At 39.3% G+C, this 13,631-nt stretch overlaps 1 protein-coding gene across 1 annotated transcript in view; it reads right to left on the minus strand.

Moving 5' to 3' along the window:
• Positions 1 to 740: 740 nt before the first annotated feature.
• Ccndbp1 (cyclin D1 binding protein 1) overlaps positions 741 to 13,631 on the minus strand; it is a 13,103-nt gene continuing 212 nt past the window's right edge. The window contains exons 2-11 of the mRNA XM_010625048.2: positions 13,512 to 13,625; positions 13,197 to 13,273; positions 11,203 to 11,284; positions 10,283 to 10,379; positions 10,038 to 10,111; positions 5,718 to 5,794; positions 5,101 to 5,381; positions 3,518 to 3,578; positions 1,807 to 1,853; positions 741 to 1,344 (exon numbers count right to left, since the gene is read on the minus strand). Coding sequence (XP_010623350.1) covers positions 1,230 to 1,344; positions 1,807 to 1,853; positions 3,518 to 3,578; positions 5,101 to 5,381; positions 5,718 to 5,794; positions 10,038 to 10,111; positions 10,283 to 10,379; positions 11,203 to 11,284; positions 13,197 to 13,273; positions 13,512 to 13,625 — 1,025 coding nt within the window. The 3' untranslated portion in view covers positions 741 to 1,229. The remainder of the gene's footprint in view (positions 1,345 to 1,806; positions 1,854 to 3,517; positions 3,579 to 5,100; positions 5,382 to 5,717; positions 5,795 to 10,037; positions 10,112 to 10,282; positions 10,380 to 11,202; positions 11,285 to 13,196; positions 13,274 to 13,511; positions 13,626 to 13,631) is intronic.

Raw genomic sequence — 13,631 nt, forward strand, 5'->3', positions numbered from 1 at the left:
CCAAGTTCAATCCTCAGTACCAAAAAAATAAATAAAGAAGGTCAAAACTCATTTGGCTTAAGGAATTTAACCACAAATATACACTTGTCACTCAAAAGAATGACTCTGTGCCAACTATGACTACAGAAATCAGAAGGACAAATGTGGTGTCTGGCACCTGTGGAGGAAGAGGCCTGCTGTCAGCAGGGTGGGTACCAACTGCACTGTGCATGACCCCACTCCAGTAAGCAGTCTACACTGCTACCCCACTCTCCAACATGTGGTCCACATGCAATGGATGCAAAAATGTAATTAAGTGGCAATGATTTTGCAAAAGAAATATACCAAGGTGGCCCTTCAAATTATATAGCTCTTTCACACATTAAAATTTTTTTTTATTTAGTAAAATGTGGTATTTACATTTGGGGACACATGTAACTATATAATGGAGAACAATTCAGATAGGTATAAGGAAAACTAATCTGTTCAGTAACATGAACAGACCTAACGAATGAGTGCAACACCAATATATGTTAGAGGTGCTGAAGAATCTGAGACAATATTCAGAAGGACCTACTGATGAAAATAATATAGAACATGCTAGGGCCAGGGATTTAGCTCAGCTCAGTGGTTCTGGCACCTGCCTCGCAAGCACAAGGACCCAAGTTCGATCCCCAGTACAAAAAAAAAAAAAAAAAAAAAAAAAATATATATATATATACATACATATACACACACACAGATAGATAGATATATCTATATATATCATGCTGAAGTACTAAGGGGGGGGCTTGTGGTCATCTCTGAAAAAATTCAAGTCCAGTGTTTTTGTTCTAAATATAAGTCTAAATACAGATCTTGACATCAACAAACCAAAATGAAAAGGTACTTACTCACTGAATTGCTAGCAGCTGGTTAGCATTTTATTGAGACCATCAACATCTTTAACAATGAAACAATACATGACATAGAGTAAGAAATAGGGTAACTTCCTCAGGAATCTCTGAAGCAATTGAGGAACACAAACTCATGCAATTATCTTTCATATCTAGCAGAGAAAAATATATCACACTCATATGACTTATAAATAATTGTCAATCTGGCCCTAACAGTCTCTAAAGTAGTCTCTTGCTAAATATAGACAGGAACTCTTTCCACTTAGCAAGTATGCTAGGTCCATTTTAAAAGCAGAATCAGAACCTGGATGCGACAGTGAGAGGAAGATAGGAGAATACGAATGACTCTGAAACTCATAAATCAATTTCACTCTGTGTAAGCTCCTTAATTCTGTTCATGCAATGATCAACAGCATTAATGAATAAAGGGATCCAACTATCTTCTGGCTGAGGGGTCACATGACTTGCTCTGCAAAAAATGAACATTTATATAAGTTTTGAGCACAGCCTGGGCAATTTAGCAACTCAGACTGTCTCAAAATAAAAATTTAAATTAAAGGGGCGGGGATTCAGCTCAGTAGTACTGCACCTGCTTAGCAGGCACAAAGTCTTGACTACAATCCCCGGTAGAGAAGAAAAAAAAAATTATATATATATATATATAAATTAAAAAGGGCTGGGGATGTATCTCAATACTCGGTGCCACAAATAAAAAATAATTTTAAGTTAAATTTAGTAAACTGTCAAGGAAAAGCCTACCCTCAGGAGGGTGCACAGGAAAAACTACAGTAAGACAAAGCAGAAATGGAAGTTGGAAAAAAAAAACCATACCCACTCTTTCCCACTGTTTCAAATGGAGCTAAGGAGTTAAGCATGGCTAGGCAGACAATGTCACTCTTAACAAGCCTCAGGGAAGGGTCTTCATACTTACTCTGTAACCTCCAGTGCTTTCCTTAAAACAGATACAAGCTTCGCAGACTAGAAAAGAAAAGAGTAGCTACTCACTCTGAGCCCTGCCATCAAAAGGATAGAAGAGCTCAACTATTTTGTAAAGACCCAAATAATTTTTAAAATCCTTTGAAAAGAGAATCTTGAAGAAAATATACAAAAACAAAAGTGCTGTTTAGGTTAGGGTGGTAAGATTATAGCTTTCTTTCTTCTTTTTCTTTTTCTGTTTGCTTGAGCCAGGAACTATGTACCCCAGGCTAGTCTTTAACACAAAGGCATCATCCTGCCTCAGCCTCCTGAGCAGTAGGATTACTTGGTGTACACTACCACCCTCAACTCCAGATTATTTTGTATTTATCAAAAATCTTTTTAATATTGCTGCTTATAAATTATTTACTCTTATAAATTTTTGGAATTTAAACTACTAATTTTAAAACAACAAAAAAAGAAATGTAACCTGAGTTCATCCCAACTGCCCAAGAGCTCAGAATATACAACAGAGATAACTAATATCTCTTTTTTGTATTAAAGAGAATTACAGAGCCGGGCCTGGTGGCACACGTCTGTAATCCCAGCACTTGGGAGGCTGAGACAGGCAGATTGCTGAGAGTTTGAGGCCAGCCCGAGCTACATAGTGAGCTCAAAGATTGCAGAGCAAGACCCTGTATTCCAAAAACAAAAAAATTTTTTAAGAATATCAAGAAAACATGGGGGCTGGGAGGGTAGCTCAGTGATAGAATGTATGCTTAGTATATGTGAGGCCTTGGGTTCAATCCCCAACACCCCCTAAAAAAAGGGAAAATTACATAGATGTGTGTATTTTATATATGTATAACTTTCTATATTAGCTATCACACTTAGGAAAACTGACAAGGCATCTGGCTAGAGACATTTATTTCTTAAGAGTCAAGTTTTACAAAGATAATGCCAGGGCCAGGGATTTAGCTCAGTGGTTGCACCTGCCTTGCAAGTGCAAGGACCCGAGTTTGATCTCCAGTACCAAAAAAAAAGTCAATGCCAAAGAAAAAAGAGGTTAACACTCAAAAAGAATCCTATTCTACTTCACAGTGTTTGCACATCATGATACATTTAATGAATCTAATTTCTACAACCTAATTTAACAAATATCAGAAGTGGCGCATTACAGTGTAAAATATACGCCATTTAGCAATTTGACTTCTTCCGACAGCATCAAAGATAAGAACTGGGTTTTAAAAAAATAAGAGAACTGAACTCTAGTACAGGGCTCAACACTTGAAAAACTGCAACAGAACTTGGTAAAGAGCTTGAAGTTGTAGGTGAAGTGATACAATGTGTTTGTGTCCTAGCAGTGTCTTCCTGGAACTTATTTCTGCCTATACTACAAATTAGACACTTGTGCCTGCAGGCTCAGAGGTTCCTAAAGCACTGTGTAATTAAAATTTTCCTTTCAAAGCAGCATTTCCTAGATCTTTGGACTTTTCCAAATGATCAAATGATTATGGAAGAGAGAACTACCAAAGTTCAAGGCTGTAATAATCTCACTCCAGCAAATGTTCATCATGCACAAATACATGCAAGAACTGTGACACTACAATTGTGCTTGCATCCAAGTGTGGAAATAAACACATGCCCTGTAGCTTAGAGGAAATGTTAATGATGAGTGAAATTCTACTAATTGGCTCTATAACTATTCCCTTAGAGTTGGTACTTACATTGATTCGCACAGTCAGATGACACACAGGCGGATATATGCTTAGAGCCAAGTCGTCCACACTAATAGCAAAAAGCAAAAATAATTATTAACAAGGAATGAAGCTCAGCTACATGTTTCCAGTATACAGCTATGGATATAAGGAGAATCTGCCTCAGGAACGCATATTAGTTCCATAAATTAAGTAAGCAACCAATGCAGAAGCAATTCACCCACTATTTACTGAAACTTACATACTGTGTTTCACTAGGAAAATGGGATGGGGGATGCTCTTGGTTCACAGGGTGGATCATGATTAATTCAGTCAAAAATGAGAGGATATATGCGGGGGTGGGGGGGTGCACGCCTATAATCCCAGCACTCTGGAGGCCAAGGCAAGAAGTTGAGGCTAGCCTGGGCTACATATTGAATTTAAGGCTAGCCTGAATTACAAAGTCAGACTCTGTCTCAAAAAAAAAAAGTGAGGATCTGAGCTGGTTATAGTAGTATATGCCTATAATCCCAGAAATCTGGGAGGCTGAGTCAGGAGGATCACAAGTTTAAGCCCAGACTAGGTAACTAAGCAAGAACATGCCTCAAAATAAATAAATGAAAGGGCTAGGGATATAGGTCACTACAAAGTCCCCAGTTTCAGTCCCCAGTAAGCCCACCACAAACACCCAAAGCAAGGATCTGAAATCATCAATTCAGAAACTGATATGAGTTGAGTTCATCAATGGAAGCTAAAATTGTTGGGTAAAAGGTATCCTTATTAAGAAAGGTACTTTAACCAGGTGATCAAATTTAGTACCACCAATAATGGCACAAACCAACATAAACTGCCCTCAATATGACACAAAGGAAAGCATGAAATGCTCCACTGTATGACATTTTGGCCAAAAGAAATGTTTAACCTAACTATAATCATAAGAAAGTAATTACATGGATCAAAACTGTTAGCGATTCTACAAGAAACTATCATATTTTCTTTTTAAACTTCAATGTCAAAAAGAGATGAAAGATACAGACTACTCCAGATTGCAAGAGACTAAACAGCATGTGGATATCACAACCACATATAATGTGAAATCATTATGCAACCCTGGATTTACATAAGGTATGTGAGAGACAAATGGAGAAATTGGAGTATTAGATATTACATTCAGTGTTATATTTCTTAGGGCCAGGGGTTTAGCTCAGTGATTCTGCCACCTGCCTCATAAGCACAAGGACCTGAGTTTGATCCTCAGTACCAAAAAAAGAATTTGAGTAACTCACTGTTATATTTCTGTGACACTAAGAATGTTTTTGTTGTTAAGAGGATAAATACTGAAGTATTTAGGGGTAAAATGTCATTGATGTCCATAACTACTCTAAAATGGTTTAAGAAAAAAAAAATACATGTATTTCTTGAAAAATAAACCCATGCAAGAAAAACCTGTGAACAATAAATGAAACAAAATGAAAAAATGCAGAGGTATTTTCTGAAGTATTTTAAAAATTTTTCTGTATTTTCAAAATATAAAAAACTAGGGGAAAGCCTTGGGGTAACAGGATGGGCTGAGATGAGGAGGTGCCTCTGTTCCACATGAGGCATATGCTTACCTGGGGCTGATCTCCTCAGAAATGTCCACAATGTCATCTAGGTGAGCCACTTGGTCCTTCTTGCCTTTCTCTGCCACTAGGATCCGGATCTTCTTCAGGCAGGCTTTGGATGCTCTCACCAGCGCGAGGCATGGGGCAATGAGCTCTTGGTCCTCCTCAGACCAGTGCACATCTTGACTGCTCAGAAAGCCCAACACCTCGTCCTCACCACCAAGGCTATCGGAGCAGTCCTCCGCAGAGTCATGCAGGAGTCCTGAGTAAGGGTCACACTCCTCCACAGCCTGGAACATGCACCACAACACATAGTGAACACAAACATGCAAACGCACGAAGCCCTTTATACTTTTAATGCCATGAATAAGTTCCCCAAAAACCTCAGCCAGCTATTTCACAGCTACAGAGCTGAATCATTTCGGATCCTGTTCTCACGGCCCTTGTGCAGCAGCAGAACAGAAGAGTGGTACTAAATCACATCAGCAGGGGTAGAGACAGGATATACTGGACTGGAGTAACAACGGAGCCTATTCAGTCAACACTCAGACAATCTCCTTTCTTTATAATCAAATCTCAGCTATTGGTCACAGAGCTACCTTCCAATGACAAAGAGATTCTCTCACCTGCTCCATTTCTTCATGTGCATCCTTCACAAAATCCACACTCTTCGTTAGCATTAAAAGAGCCGCAGCTTTGTTATCTATAGGTAAAAGTCAGAAGTGTTACAATTAGAGAAACCTAATGTTTTTAAGGTTGCAAATAACCAAAACTTTCTTTGGAAGAGAACACTGAGGTTAACAAGGGTGGTGCTTAAGTAAAGCTCTTCTTACATCTTCTGGTACCCAGACAGAGGGAAAAAAGCTCTTATTTACCACAAGAAGAAATAACAATCTTGGACAACAAGAGAAAAGAACAGAATCCTGGACATCAAATTATATTACAAAGCTACAGTAATAGCTGGGTGTAGTGTAGTGTTACCCTTCCACTCAGAAAGCTGAGGCAGGATGATCTTAAAAGTTCGAGGCCAACCTGGGCTACACAGTGAGTTCAAGGTCAGCCTGAACTACACAGGCAGACCCGGAATCAAACACAACAAAACATCTACAATGAAAAAAATAGCATAGTACTGACACAAAAATGGATAAATGGACCAGTGGTACAGAAAGGAGGATGCAGAAACAACCCCAGACACACTCAGCGATCTGATCTTTGACAAAGTCAAAAACATATACTGGAGGAAAGGTAGCCTCTTTTAAAAATGCTGCTGTGAAAACTGGCTATCCACATACAGAATATTTAAGCTAGACCCGTATCTCTCACCATGTACAAAACTAAAATTAAAATGGATCAAAGTTCTAATTTTTTTGGGGGGTACCAGGTATCAAACTCAGGGCCTTGTGCAAGGCAGGTGTGGCACCACTAAGTTAAACTGCCCAGTGCAAAGGTCTACATATTAAAACAGAAACAATCTGTTGGAAGACAAAATAAGTAAAACTCTTGAAGACACAGGTAGAGGCAAGGAGTTTCTGAACAGAGTTCCAACTGCACAAAAAATAATATCAAGAATCAACATATGGGCTGAGGATTTAGTTCAGTGGTTCTGCCGCCTGTCTCACAAACACAGATACTGAGTTCAATCCCCAGTACCAGGAAAGAAAAAAAAAAGGAGTCAACATATGGGATCATACCAAATTTAAAAGTTTGGCACAGCAAAGGAAAAAACCAATAGTGAAGAGAAAAACCACAGAGCAAGAAATTTGTCAGCTATTCCTTGTACAGAGGATTAATATTTAGAATATGTAAAGAAATGAAAAACATTAGACCCCCCTGATAAAAGACTCAATTAAAAAAAAAAGGCAATTGAAATGCATAGACATGTCTTAGAAATAGAAATACAAACAGCTAAGAAATAGCCACACATGGTGGAACAGGCCTATAATCCCAGCACTTCAGAGGCTGCGGCAGGGTGATCACCGAGAGTTTGAGGTCAGCCTGGCTATATAGTGAGTTCAGGGCTAGCCTGAACTCCAGAGAAAGACCCTGTCTCAAGCAAAGCAAAACAAAACAAACAAAAACACAAAGATTCCATTTTACTCCAGAAAGAATGGCCATCATCAAGAATGGTGAGGTTGAGGTACAAGATCCTAACGATGAATGTACTGTATTGTATACCTAAAAGGTACCAATAAACTTAATGGGGAAAAAAATTTAGATTAGCCCCCAAAAAAGAATGGTGAGGCTGACTGTGATAAAAACGGCATGGTACTGGCAAAGAAACAGATCCAAGGATCATCAGTAGAATAGATTAGAAGATACAGAAACAACTCCAGACATACTCAACTATCTCATCTTTGACAAAGGAGCCAACCTTCCTCACTGGAGGAAAGACAGCCTCTTCAATAAATGGTGATGGAAAAACTGGATTTCAACCTGCCAAAAATTAAAACTAGACCCCCTTTCACCATTCACTAACCTAAAATCCAAGTAGATTAAAGATCTAAATATTAGAACAGAAATACTGAATTTGCTGGAATATAAGTTAGGTAGAACTCTTGAAGACACTGGCATAGAAAAAGACTTTATGAACAAAAACCTCAGTAGCACGGGAACTAGCACAAAGAATCAACAACTGGGTCTCATTTTTTAAAAAAACTTCTGCATTGCAAGAAAAACCACCAACCGAGCTAAGAGACAACCTACAATGTGGGTAAAATTTTTTGTCAGCTGTTCCTCAGACAAAGAACTATTATCTAGAATATATGAAGAACTTAAAAAAGTAAGACCCCCCACCAAATATAAAGACCCAGTTCAAACATGGGCATCTGAAAGGAACAGACGTTTCTCAAAGAAGTAAAAGCAGTGAATAAACATCTAAAAAAATACTCAACATCACTGGTCATTCAAGAGATGCAGATAAAAACAGCACTGAGATTCCACCTCACCCCAGAAAGAATGGCTATCAAGAAATCAACCGATAACAAATGCTGGCAGGGTTGTGGGGAGAAAGGAACCCATTTCCCTTCTGGTTGGTGGGTGTGCAGACTGGTACAACCACTGTGGAAATCAATATGGAGATACCTCAAAAAACTAGGATTAGAGGTCCCATTTGACCCAGCTATTCCTCTCCCGGGTATCTTCCCAAAAGATTTAAAAGAATAATACCACAGCGATATATGTTTATAGTGGTGCACTTTGTAATAGCTAAAACAGCCCAAATGCCCATCAACTAGAGACTGGATAAAGATGTGTTTTTTGTTTTGTTTTGTTTTGTGTTTTTGTACTGGGGTTCTAACTCAGGACCTTGCACTTTCGAGGCAGGCAGTGAAACACCACTGAGCTAAATTCCTGGCCAAGATGTGGTTTTTTAATAAAATAGAGTAATACTCAGCCATAAAGAATGAGAAACTAGAGACATTTATAGCTAAATGGATGCACACTGAGGCCATACTATTAAGTGAAATAGGACACATATGTGTAAATACCAAATAGTTTCTCTGGTATGAAAAACTAAGTGTAAATAATGTGGAACAGGAAGAAAAGGTCTAACGGGGTAGTGAAACTGGGAGGAGTAGAGGAAAGGAAAGAAGGGAAAAGAAAAATATGAGAAAAGGCAAAAATGGAAACAAAGTCTGTAAATAGGGAAGGGTGGAGGGGGTGAAAGGAGGGCAGGGGAATGGGGAAAAAATAAGAAGCAAGATAACATCACATAAAGGTACAAGATCCCGATGATGAATGTAACTACTGTGAACCTAATATGTACCAATGAACTTAATGGAAAAAAAAACAAACAAACAAAAAAACCCACATCTTCTTTATCCACTGTTTCCAAGATTTAGCTATTAAAAACTATTGGTGGGAATGTAAACTAGCACAACCACTATGGCAATCTGTGTGGAGATTCCTCAAAATACTAAAAAGAGGAATTCCATTTAACTCAGCTGTTCTCCTAGGTATCTTTTCCAAAGAGTTAAAGACATCATATTACAGTGATACATGCTTATTCATGTTTGTAACAGCACAATTCCTAATGACTAAATTTTGGAAGTGGCCTGTATCTCCATTGACAGATAAACAGATAAAATGTGGTATTTATACACAATAATGTACTACTTTTCCATAATGGAGAATAAATTTGAGTTATCTGTAGGAAATGGATGCACCTTGAGATCAAACCCAAAGTATAAGATGGCGCACACCTATGATCCCAGCACTTGGGAGGCTGAGGCAAGAGGACTGCCAAATCCAGACCAGCCTGGGCTACACAGTGAGTTCAAGGTCAGCCTGAACTACATAGTGAGAGCGTGTCTCAAAAACCACATACACACACAAATACACACACACATGACATACTTATAGGAAACAGGAAGATAGATCTTTTGCAAATGAGGAGATCAAGAGATGGAGGGAGAGGGGAAAGAAGGGAGAAGGGGAAATAAAAAGAATTAAGATGTGATATATACATGTATCCTCATGGCTTTGGTAATTTATTATGTACTACAAACATATATTAGTAAAAAATTTAAAAATTAAGAATAAGTAAAATGGACACACGATACTTCTCATATGGTAATTTTGGCCCACCTGCCCCTCCCTCATAATTGCTTCACTGTGCCCAACACTGCTCTGGGGCTACACGAGGAGACCAAACTGCATGTGTTCCACGTGAGAGAGATGCAGCAAGCAGTCTGATGTAGCTCAGGGGTAAGACACCAGCCTAGCATGTGCAAAGTCCTTCATTCAATCCTTATGAGTGCCAAAAAACAATGGGTGAGAGCTAGAAAATGGTTAAAAAGTATTAATACCTATTAATATCTATGATAAACTGCATGTATTTCACTGAAGTTTTTATAGAAATTAGAATATATGCCTGTTGCAAAGCTGAAACTAGGCAGAAGTCTGTCTGATTGGCCAGCACCGATGGCCCACTTCCCACTCTTACCCACCTCTTGGTATCTTAGGAATCTGCTGGCATGCATCCCAGACACTGTTGCAGGAAATAAGGTCACTGTTCTCAGGGCTGGGGAAAGGAATTGATAAGGACAGATCAATAACCTAGCTTCCTATCTATTAATAAGCTTCTCCTACTAGCCCTTATTCTCAGTTATCAGTAACTTTGCTGTTAGACAAGCTTTTCCCCCCAAAATCAAGGAAGCCCATTAATTACCACCCAACACAGTGGCATCACTACCTCTGAGTTGGAGTGAGAAGAAGTATTTCCACGAGCTGAGCCATCCCATCCACAATGTCCAGAGTGGTGCCCCGTACCAGCTTTCTCAGGGTGATTCCTGCAGCCAAATACAAAGTGTAGGCGTCTAAGCTCCTTTTCAGAAGTCACCATCTGCTTTTCCAAGTCTAAGCCCTACTGAACTAGGAGGTAATGGAGACCCCATGCTTTAAATGAAGTACCAACACAATAATCACTTTTTTTTCTTTGGTACTGGGGGTCAAACGGGGCAGGCACAGCACCACTGAGTTAAATCCCAACAATCACTTCTTTTTTTTATAGTACTAGGTCATTTTCTTGCTCTTCTTCGTTCCCACCATTCCGTAGAGCTATTCTCCAAGAGACAAGAAACCCAAGTTTCCAGGAAAGCATATATTCAAGGGACAGGTGTCCCTTGAAACTGTGGATAAAACACTTGAGGTTCACAGCATTTCTGAGCAATCCTGAACATCTACAACGTTTATCATTTTGGCACAATTATAATCAGGGCATAAAACTAAGGCAGGGCTGGTGGACACTTCACCTATGAAGGAGTTTGAAAACGGTGTGATGTAATGTGGGTGAAGGAGAACACAGATAGCCTGGCCTGGGTGTGAAGCTGCACTTCAGCCAGCTACTGTGGCATCAACGAAGAGCTGAAGAGGAAAGAGCAGGTGAGAATTGAAAGCATCAGGCAAGACCGGAGAAATGGTACAGATATCATAGGTACACAGCATCTGTACCCCAGCATACTGAAGTGTTTACAGAGGATTATTGTAAAATTATCATCGATGGCCTTTTATGTATGCTCAAATTGGGCAAAGGTAAAGTCTCAGAATATGATGCATCATATTAGTGAAAATCTGGCTCATAAATGCAATGCTAATGTGCATATAGTAGTTTACCTTGGTCCTTGGGAAGTGCATAGTATACTGCACTAATTGCCTGGATGGCAGCATGGACTTGCTCACATATCCCCTGGGTTTCCTATGAGGTGATGGACCAATTTCAGAATTAAAAAAAGAAAATGGATTAGATCAATGTGGTCAACTCATCTACTTTGGAACACAGCAGACATCTGTATAGCACCATCAAACATTTTCTCAAGTCCTACTATGGGTCAGGCTTGTTCATCCCATACTAGAGAAAAGTCAGCCAGAAACCAGACACTGGTAATAACTCAAGAAAGAATTAAACAGCAGGAAAGACTTATTCTTTGTACTATATATCCCAAGATACTCATGATATAACACGAAGTATTTGCCATCTGTTAGACTAAGAGCAGGCAAACTGTAGCCCCACAGGTTTCACGCCCATCATCAGTCTTTGTAAATTAAGTATTACTGTGACACAGTTACACTCACTGGCTTACATATTTATAGCCCACACTAATGAGCAGAATTAAGTCAGTCTGCAAGGCCTAAAATATTTACTACTCTGCCTTTTACAGAAAAAGTCTGCCAACCCCTGCATTGGACCATTAAGCAGGTCTGTGCATTTGTGTGACTCTGAATATTAACATGGCTAATGCTCAGTGTTGACCATGTTCCTTCTAAGCAGTCAATGGCTTTCTTATCTTTCTTGGCTTCTATTCTCTGCTAAATTCTAAACCAGTGCTATGTAAACATGGTACAAATTGGTGCCACTCTACAAAATGTTACTAATTTGGGATGAAATAATAGTGATTATTATGAAACTTTTATCACAACTTAGCAATTCTTCAAATTCCAAACATATAATTCTAAAAGAATATCAGTCCACAACAATTAGAATTTCCAGGCAGCAGAACCACTGAACAAAATCCCCAGCAGGTAACAATTAGAATTTCAACAATGAGACCAGCCTGGGCTACATAGAGAGTTCCAGATCAGTCTCAACTACATAGTGAGACCCTGTCTCAAAAAACTAAAAAAAAAATAGAATTTCAACAATGAAACACACATCCTTCAGTAGGACTAAAGTGCTGAGACCCTAAAAAGGCAACTGTGACTCTCAAATATATATTTGAAATATATTTACATATATTTCAAATAAAACCAAATTCTAATTTTTAACCTATAAGTAAAACTGTCCTAAGCATATACAGAAAAAAATAGTTGTGTGCTGCTTCCTTGTGGGATCTAACTTATGAATTTTAGCAGCAAGTCCTAAATATATTTGAAAGAAAGGAGGCAAAGCACAAGGTCCTGAGTTTGATCCCTAGTTTAAAAAAAAAAAAAAAAAGAGATAGATTAAAAACAAAGAGTGCTATTCTCTTTGAAATAAACTTTTTTCTATAAATTTTAAGTGCGCTTATACAATTCACCTAATTTCATCATCACAGATCTCTAAAGGATGCAGGAAGAGACAATTTATCATTGTAGCTGTATATATATATAAAATTTCAAATATTTCATCTAAATATTGAAGCTACTGACTGAAAATCGAGGTAATGAAAATATAATTGTTAAATAACCTCAATTCTCAAATATAAACAACTCTAGAAAAAGCAAGTATAAGGTATGTCTGGTACAACCAACATCTTTCAGTTTTATAATAAAAGCTTGTTAAAATGCATAAATTCTTTGTTCTCGCAATTTCATCTCTGGGAATTTTTTTACAATGTATATGTGTACACAAAGATCACATCTGGCAATTTACAGCACCTGCTTATGATAGCTAAAAGTTGGAAACAATTTAAATGTCCACAAAAATGAGAACCAAGACCTGCCATGTAAAGGTACAAGATCCCAATAGTGAATGTAACTGTACAGTATACCTAAAATGTACCGATAAACTAAAAAAAAAAGATTTAAATGTCCACACAGGATACTGTTTATATTAAGAGGTGGAAAGAAAAAGAAAAGATTCCTAAAAAAACAAGGAGGCAACACATGATTTGCAGTGAAATGCAGCTCACCTGAGGAGAGGGCAGCGGCAGCCGAGAGACCATGGTCAGGGTCGTGGCTTCCCGAGCCACTGTCACGGCCGCCTCATCTGGGGAGGGCGGAGGGGGAGGCGGGAGCCAGTCAGCGCCAAAGGCTAACGCCGCGGCCCAGGCTTCAGAGATCACGCGTCCACTCCCCACCCTTATCGGTCTAGACAACTCAAAAATACTTTCAGAAACCAGTATTCCCGCCCATTAGGTGCCGTGGGGCCATGGCAGGGAGGCCCGCCGCTGCCAGAGAAGCCGGCCGCGGAGAGAGGGCCGGACGGGGAGACGCGCGGCACTCACTGAATCTCCTCCAAAATCGCTCGCGATCGAACTCCTCCGGGGGCTCGCAGGGCTCGCCGACTGCAGGGTGTGACGAGAGCACCGCGGCTATGAGCGCCGCCCCTCCTGCCGCCCCTGCCC

Source organism: Fukomys damarensis, unplaced genomic scaffold (assembly GCF_012274545.1).
Source record: "Fukomys damarensis isolate Sample0158 unplaced genomic scaffold, DMR_v1.0_HiC HiC_scaffold_17, whole genome shotgun sequence".
In the NCBI taxonomy this organism is placed as follows: domain Eukaryota; kingdom Metazoa; phylum Chordata; class Mammalia; order Rodentia; family Bathyergidae; genus Fukomys; species Fukomys damarensis.